The 8,333-nt window shown below is 36.6% G+C and overlaps 1 protein-coding gene across 3 annotated transcripts; it reads right to left on the bottom strand.

Annotated features, from left to right (window-relative positions):
- Positions 1 to 3,013: 3,013 nt before the first annotated feature.
- Positions 3,014 to 8,333, bottom strand: LOC105213929 (uncharacterized). 3 transcript variants are annotated; one of them, XM_011187045.3, is made up of 3 exons: positions 8,012 to 8,333; positions 3,751 to 5,525; positions 3,014 to 3,609 (listed from the first exon to the last, which is right to left on the bottom strand). In XM_011187045.3, the coding sequence occupies exons 2-3, from the start codon at positions 5,159 to 5,161 to the stop codon at positions 3,545 to 3,547; spliced, it is 1,476 nt and encodes a 491-aa protein (XP_011185347.2). In that variant the 5' UTR covers positions 5,162 to 5,525; positions 8,012 to 8,333; the 3' UTR covers positions 3,014 to 3,544. The 3 variants fall into 3 exon arrangements, with proteins under 3 accessions (XP_011185347.2, XP_054087466.1, XP_054087465.1); XM_054231491.1 differs by lacking the exon at positions 8,012 to 8,333 and adding an exon at positions 6,191 to 6,581; XM_054231490.1 differs by lacking the exon at positions 8,012 to 8,333 and adding an exon at positions 6,083 to 6,187.

The raw sequence follows: 8,333 nt of genomic DNA, 5'->3' as shown, positions 1-8,333 counted from the left end.
CAATTAAAGCTCGCCTGAGTGCCGCTAATAATTGAGCACCATAAAATAAAGAAAATAATATATGTCGATATTAGAAATATTATAATTTATTTAACCATACAATAAGCTAAGATGTTTCTTTTTTTGTCTAAAGGATAACGAAGTCCGCTAAATTCAAACACGAATTTGAGCCACTAGGAATTTGAGCCTCGCATATAGCAACAGTATTTTATGTACTCATACGTAGAAGATATTTATTTGTTGTAAACTCCAATTAGTCAATGAACCATGTAATCTTTACTACTTTTGGTTTTTACATCATTAAATATTTGCGTCACAACCTATTCCCAACTGTTGGGAGACTTTCTCGCCGCAAAATTTCCTGTAGAATGATATTTAAACATGCGGTTTAACTCATAGTAGTGAATTCATTTGCGCTATATTATTAACCATAAGTTAGTATATAAGTCTGGAAATCGGCATCGAAAGTTAGTTTATATTCAACAACGAAGCGAATAGTACTATAAATCCTTGAGATTTTAATTTAATTTATTTGCTTTTTTTTAATATATTAAAACATCAAAATGAAACTACTCCACATTGTCTTCGTAATCTTTTTTATGATTTTCGCGCTTGTCCGGAGTACACCTACAACAAGAAAAAACCTTATACGGCAACTAATATCAGATCCAATCGAAGGCACTGGAAGAGGGAATGCCCTGAGTAGTGGAGCAAATGGAGAAGATCGTATTGATTTATTCAAAACTCGCTTAAATGTCATAAAGGGTTAATCTGCGTAAAATATTTTACTAGACCTTTGTCAAATTCAAAAATTGTGATAAATATGTGTATGAGTGTGTCGGTAGACATGCAGAGTTTGTTTAAGTTTAGTTTGTTATATTTTTGTATCATTAATAAATAAAATATAAACCGTATTAAAGAAGGCAGCTTTGGCACTATACACTTGCAAAAGAATGGTTGGACCAAAATGGGGATTAACTCCCCGCGTATCACATTGGCTCTACACAGCTGTAGTTAGACCGATAATGACATATGGGATACTGGTCTGGTGGCCAATAATTGACAAGAAGTACGCAGTAAAGCGTATGGTAAGTTTACAAAGAGCTGCATGTATATGTATCAGTGGAGCTCTCAGAACAACGCCGAGCCAGGCATTAGATGCGATTCTGTATTTACTGCCTATAGATCTATTTTGCAAACAACAGGCAGCGAGATAGGCACTAAGGCTGAGAGAATCGTCGCTACTGCAAAACTGTAATAGGGGGCATTCCAGTATACTCGGCAAGTTCCCATTTATACCGAATAGTACGGACTTTCGAAATCCTATAGAAATGAATCTAAACTCGGACCTACACATATCCTTCCCCTCTAGAGAGGAGTGGGAAATGGGAAAAGTGTACAAAGATTATGGGATAAGTATCTATACAGACAGGTTCAAAACTGGACAAACGAGTAGGAGGCGGGGTATTTTCAGAGAAACTGGATACCAGAATCGCTTTCCGATTACCGGATCACTGCAGTGTTTTCCAAGCAGAGATCTCTGCAATTAAAGAAAGCCTTCTCGTTTTGTCAAAAAGAGTGCTAACGACTAAGCACATATTCATATTTTCGGATAGTCAAGCGGCTTTAAAATCACTAAAGACGCATAGAATATCATCGAAGATAGAGAAAGAGTGTTTGGATTTACTAATAGCAATGACATCATATTTCACGATACACCTGCAATGGGTCCCGGGACATAGTGACATTCCTGGAAACTGTGTAGCAGATGAATTAGCCAGATTGGGCACAACATTGCAGTTAGATGCTAATAAAGAGGGAATTTATATGCCTCTGGCAACGTGCAGTTACCTAATAGATAAACATGCTGTTGATATGGCTGAATCACAATGGAAACAATTAACGACTTGTTCCGTAAGTAGACAAACATGGCCTGAATGGAGTAAGAGCCGCACTTGTCGTTTACTGAAATTTAGTAGGAATGACACAAGAACCCTTGTAGGGGTGTTAACGGGACACTGTCTGATTGGTAGACATGCCAGCAGGCTGGGGTTACTTAGTAACGATTATTGCAAAAGCTGCTAGGAAGAAGAAGAGGAAGAAACGATTACACACCTTCTATGTGGATGTAAGGCTCTGTATAGGAAAAGAATTGCGACTATTGGACGCGGTTTTCTCGAGGATGTGGGTGAAGTTGCTCATATCAAATTATGTGAACTTTTTCACTTTATTAAGACCACAGGGTGGTTCAAAGATGACCCTATAGTGTGAGGGATCTTAGTCCCAGTGGTGTCACAATGGGCCTCCAAAAGGCCTAGGTGCGTCGTTTCGACAACCACATAACCTAACCTAACTTAACCGTATTATTTTTTTTAATATTAATTATGGGCCTACGGTTTTCTAGAAGTGGCATGTGGGTTTTCATACTCATTTCAGCCATGCGATTTATAATATCCTACTGCGTAATGGATTGATATGCAATTCGGAATCAACGTTTTTTCAGAATAAATAACATAGCAAGAATCAGTTTACTTCATATACAGTGGAACTTCCATAACTCGAAATCTTGAATTGGCGATAAAAGTCAAATTTCATACAAATTACCTTCCATAATTCGAAGTCTGTCTAATATTTTTTGTGGGTTATAGTGATTTGAGTTAGGATAGTTAAACTGCCTTTGTACATATGTACTTCAGATTTCATCAATGTAAACCTTTTCCAAAAGTAATGTAGAGTTGAGTATTACTACAATCTTCTGATAAGTAGTTAAAGATAACACACAAAGGTTCACAAAGAGGTATTACATTGGATGATGGAGGGCATGGTAGTAATTTCATGGTTCAAGAAAAGCTTGTCTGAATGCCGATAATATACTTAGTTTGTATTAAATATTTTGATAACAATTCATCTGGATTATAAATTTTGGAAAATTCATATGTCAATATTAGAGAAGAAAACAAAACAAGTGCATTTTTGGACCATACATACATTTATAAATGTTATTTATTTTACTTTACAATTATCGTAGTTGTATTAAACCATTCTCACAAAGAATTTATGTGAACTAAGTTGAATTTCTTATTTAGACTAGAAATACGACCATAATCACACAAATGGAAATAATGAGAGGTGGGGAAAACTTTTTAAGTCTCTGCAAAACCATATAGTAAAAATATTGATAGCCACTAAATTAAAAATTATATCCGCAATATTTATAATTAATCAATCACAATATTCTGATTATTTTTAGTCTATACATGGTTTCCTAGCGGCTACTATACTCCCGCTGCCCCACACAATTGGGAAGTTGCTTTATGTTTTTGTACACACATTTATTTTAATCACAATTAAAACCTTACTCGATAATGATGTTCACATTCTTTGCTTGCGCTTACTTAAATTAAAAATACAAAAATCATACATTCGAAACATTCAGAATTTAAAGCTTCAGTTCATTTGAATGGACTATATATTTATTTACATGTATGTCTGTATATAGTGTTGAGGTAGATGATCTCAACTGGCCCCGTGCTAATAGCAGCCATCACCTTGATTCCATGGTATCAGCGCCTGGCTGTATAACATTTTCCGGATCGATGATAATCAGTTCTGCGAACGGTAGTAATTTAAGCATGTAAAACATTAAAAAATAATTTTCTCACAAAAGATAAAAAATAATAGTAATAAAATTAAACTATTTACAAGTAGAAAATATACACATTTTGTTTACGCAAAGCGACACACGCTCACCTTTTCTGCTCTGCCGTCTATCACTACGGTATTTGCGTTGTTGCTGCGGCACTATCACTGAATCTCTCGCTTTCGCTGGCTCTCGACCACTCTCTGCATGCTCATCCGAGCTGATCGGTTCCTGTTGTAGCAACACATTACCGTCGCTTCGATACCGACGCACCGGGAACACCCTTCTTCGTGTTGCCTGTGGCCCTAGTTCCGTCACATTTAACAAACTATCGCCTGTGCGCTCTACAGTGCTTTCATGCAGTTGGTCATGAGCACTGCAGTCCGACATCTTGAGTGAGTTCTTCGATCCACTCTCTTGACTGCTTAGTATATTTTCCGTCGACGAGTTGCGCGGCCGACGTCGCCGACGATAGCGACTGAAGCTCTCCTCTTGCACTACCAGAGTACCTGCCTTGCTGGTGCGTAGAAAATAGCGCGGTGCGTGCTGCACTTCATGTTCCTCGACATATTCGGGTGAAGAGAAGCGCCCCTTATTGAAACTAAAACGTTCCAGTATCGATTCAGAAGTTGCAGGTGAACGGCCAGAACTGTGCGAACGTCTATATCGACGCTTTTCGCGCGGACCGGACGATGATGAATTACTCGGTGTGGTAGGCGTCGTTATTGTAGAGGGCGGCGTGGGCAAATCGGCAAGATTGAATGAGTTTTGTGTGCTCTTAACATTGCTGTTCACAACCGCATTTGCATCTTCGACTTCATTAACTTTGAAACGTACGCCCTTCAAAGAATTGGCGCGTCGCTGTATTTTGTAATCGGGTAGTTCATTAGTGAAAAAGTCAATAGTTGAAGATAATGTAGAGGCATGTTCCGTAGATGGCGTGGTCGCGACACTGTTCTTGTAAGAAGGTACCGGAGACGGCGTCGCCTCTTGTATATGCAAACCGCTGAATTGTCGTTCCAAGGCTTGTTTTATCGATTGTGCCAAGTTGGTAGATGCGGACTTGCTAGCCCGCTTCCGTGTACGTGACTGAGTACCAGTCGATTCTTTAGTCGACTTCTGAGTTATCACCGTTTGTGGCTGGCTATAGCACTGCTCTTCTTGGCTGTCTACATCCACCAACAACTGACCTTTGTGATCGTAGAGCAGAATGCGTGGCAACGCGATGTTGGAACACGAACGTGATGTGCTCAGCTCCCAACGCCAATTCTTCGGCTTGCGCAGTTTCAAGCTCAAAACATTTGCGAGCTCGTCACCGACATCTGCATCAGCATAATCGTCGTTAGTGGTGGCATTGGTGGTCGTTGTTGAGTGCTGTGATGAATAAAATGTGTCAGGTGTTAGGGTGCCTTCCTTGTTCTTGCCATTCACAGCAGGGCCGTGACGACTTTTTCGTTGTTTTGAACTTTCCAATGCTGCAGCTGTACGCCGCTGGTGCATATCAACAAACAAATCGGACATTAGGGCCGCGTGTGCTGAGGCGTATGAGTGATCTGAGCTGAACGCGTTGTACGCTCGGGTCTGGCGAATAGCGGAGTACAAAGAAAATTACAATTTTTCAGCTGTTCGTCGCTGCCGCTCACCAAACGATATTTATATATTCTGACAGGTGTGCTCATATATGCGATTGTGTGTGCGCACGTCGCTCACCGCCTTCATACATTTCTTAGTCAGACGAAGACTATGACATTCAGCGCACCCGTTACACACCTGTTGTATTTAATTTATACTTCTATCCGATTCGCTTACTTGACCGTAATGCTATTCACCACTTGCAATGCTTCTTCCTTATGTGACAGCTAGTGTTCAACGTTATGTACATCAACTGTGGCAAAAAAAAAAAAACAAAAACAAAAAACATTAATATCGCCAACATAAAAATTATTTCACACAAACACATACATTCACACAAACACATACATACATATATCACAGAAAATATATTTTTTATTTATTTAAATATACTTTTGTAGATAAAGCTGAAGCTGAAGATGAAGATCACCATTTAGCCGCTGGCTGTGTGCCAAATAAAAAATAAGCAAAAAATCGAATTGTTTAATACTTGCATATACAACATGCATTTACATACATACATACTAGAGCAATTCGTATCAAAATATTTATAAGCGGAATTTGGAAGTGTACACCTCATTTATGAAATATTTTTGTTTTTGCACTGAATATTTTGTGCCTTTGCACTTGATCAGCTGCTCTTGTGGTTTCTTCTTGTATTCTTGTTTTATTTTTTTTTTAATTTAATATTGTTCGTTGTACTTTAACGGAATATTGTTATTGTTGTTCAATTATAATATTTCACAGTTTAGTGTATCTTAATTGCCAAAAATTTTAGTTAAAAAATATTTTGGTTTTGTATTTTTTTACCATAATTAATGCAATAATCACAGCGGCAAAAATTTCTTTAATTTTTTCATATATTTGTATATAGAAGTATGTAAACGCACATTTCTTGTGACCGCCAGCTTCACTCACGTTTTATTTTCAAATATTATTTATCTAAAAAGTAAAGCATTGGCTCTTGCGGCCCCAAACGTTGACTTCACCCGCACAATGCCCCGCATTACTTCGTGTTTATTTATAGAATGCGTACGCCGTTCTCGAATTTATTTTCAATCGACTGCGACGCCAGTGGCACACTGTGGGCCATCATGGTGTGTTGCTAGACATAAGAATTTGTCACACTATAAATCGTTCAACTAAAAATATCCAACAAAATTGTTTTGCATCATTTCATGGATTTTTTAATAGCTTTATATAGCATAAATGCACTTTTTAAGAAGTTTAGTTGTTTTAATTATTTTTTTTTTCCTTTTCAATGAAATTCCAAATGAAATTACCAAAGGATTTTTTCCAACTACAACTACAGTTGAACTCGCGTAACTCGAATCAACTTAATCCAGAAAAAAACTTCGTGTTAGAGAGACTAAGAGTAATGGAAGGTAATTTGTATGAAATTTAACTTCTATTACCAATTCAAAAGTTCGAGTTATGGAGTTATAGAAGTACGAGTAATGGAAGTTCAACTGTATTTAAAACAATGCAACCAATTTAATATAGATGAGGATTAGATAGATGATCTTGGATTCAGATTATTGTGCAGTCAACGCACCTTCTCCCGAGGGCTCTCCGGTAATGGCGTGACAATGGCAGTGGCAAAACAAATTTCAAAAATTTCAGTATGCGTAATTTGTAAGACAATAAAAATTTTGACATAAATACCACTTTTTCCTAGATATTTGGCAAATTCAATTTATCAGTTCAGGAGTTCAAGTTTCAGGAGTATCAGCAACTTCATTTTTTTTTTGTGCAAAGCGGTAAATATTTATATAGTTTTTTTTTTTGGGTCTTCAAAATTTGTGAGCCCAAGTAGTGTTAGACACAATAATTAACCCTACAAAGGAAATTTTTTAGGACTGTCTCCTGCTTAAATATTTTTATTAAATAAAGCTTATAAAAAGTGAGTTTTTCAATGAGGCTATCCGACTAAAAAGCTTTCACACATATTTCTCTAAATTTTAGAAATGTTTTGGAATATGTTCTACCCCTATTATTATTTATTAATTTCATTTAATTTTTGTGTTTTTATTACAGCGTTTGCTTGTTTGCGCCCACTGTGCGATATCAAAATCGACAAGTGCGACGACAATCAATTGAAATGTTGCTTGCAAGATTGCACTATTGATGTGCATATTTTGAACGCACGTGTATGTATGCATATATCTAAGTATTTATGTATATAGAAACGTCTTATAAGTGGGTCAGAAGCACTTGTTGTGGTTATTGTCATTATATTAATTGCATTTTTATTGTTTCTATTGACACCGCTTTTTGCTGCATTTTGCTATCAGCTATTTGAGCAGCTTTGTTTGCGCTTTTCGCACATTTTGTAAGAAGAATTCGTCTCGTCATAAAATATTTAAATACTTTAGTGTTTAGATCACATTTTAAAATATATCAGATATTTCTTTTGCGGCTGAATGTTATTTGTTTTTATTTAAATATACACTTCACTGCTGAGTCAATTTCTTTGCGAATTTTTATATAGGAATATACGTTAAGTATATGTATATAAATACATATTTTTATCTGATTAACATATATGTGTATGCACAATTTGCAGGCTTTTCACCACACACTTCAGCAGATATGAATTAAAAAAAAAAAATTTGCACTGCTTAATATACAAATATGTAGGCATGCATATCAACAATAAGAATATATGTATACTATACACTATATATTATTTTGTATATACATTGTGTACAAAACCGTAAATTAGCATATACTACATACTTAAAAAAATATGTATATTTTTTATTAGCACAGCAACGGGCAACAGGCTGACGCGCTGCCAACAATCACATTAAACAACAAAAACAATAAAATTGTGTTGAACGACGCCACAACAACACGTCGCTGTTGTGATCGTCTATGTGACACTCCTATTTTCAATAATCGAATTTCCGCAATTTTCAACTCGCAGCACCCGAACAGCTGTGCACAGCGGAGATTTTCATACTGGCACGAGCGCCTGCGAATGCGACTAATGTGAGCGATTTTCCTGCCAATTTTCCATTTGCAAAAACAAAAGGCACAAAAAATAATAAATTAGTAA

Source organism: Zeugodacus cucurbitae, chromosome 5, assembly GCF_028554725.1.
Source record: "Zeugodacus cucurbitae isolate PBARC_wt_2022May chromosome 5, idZeuCucr1.2, whole genome shotgun sequence".
Taxonomy (NCBI): domain Eukaryota; kingdom Metazoa; phylum Arthropoda; class Insecta; order Diptera; family Tephritidae; genus Zeugodacus; species Zeugodacus cucurbitae.
The sequence above is the reverse complement of the archived record's forward strand: the minus strand, read 5'-3'. Positions and strand labels throughout refer to the sequence as shown.

Excerpts from the sequence above, each read along its gene's own strand:
- LOC105213929 (XM_011187045.3), bottom strand. The coding sequence starts at position 5,161 with ATGTCCGATTTGTTTGTTGATATGCACCAGCGGCGTACAGCTGCAGCA. Across the intron at positions 3,610-3,750 it reads TAGACGGCAGAGCAGAAAAG|AACTGATTATCATCGATCCG; the intron begins GTGAGCGTGTGT and ends TACCGTTCGCAG.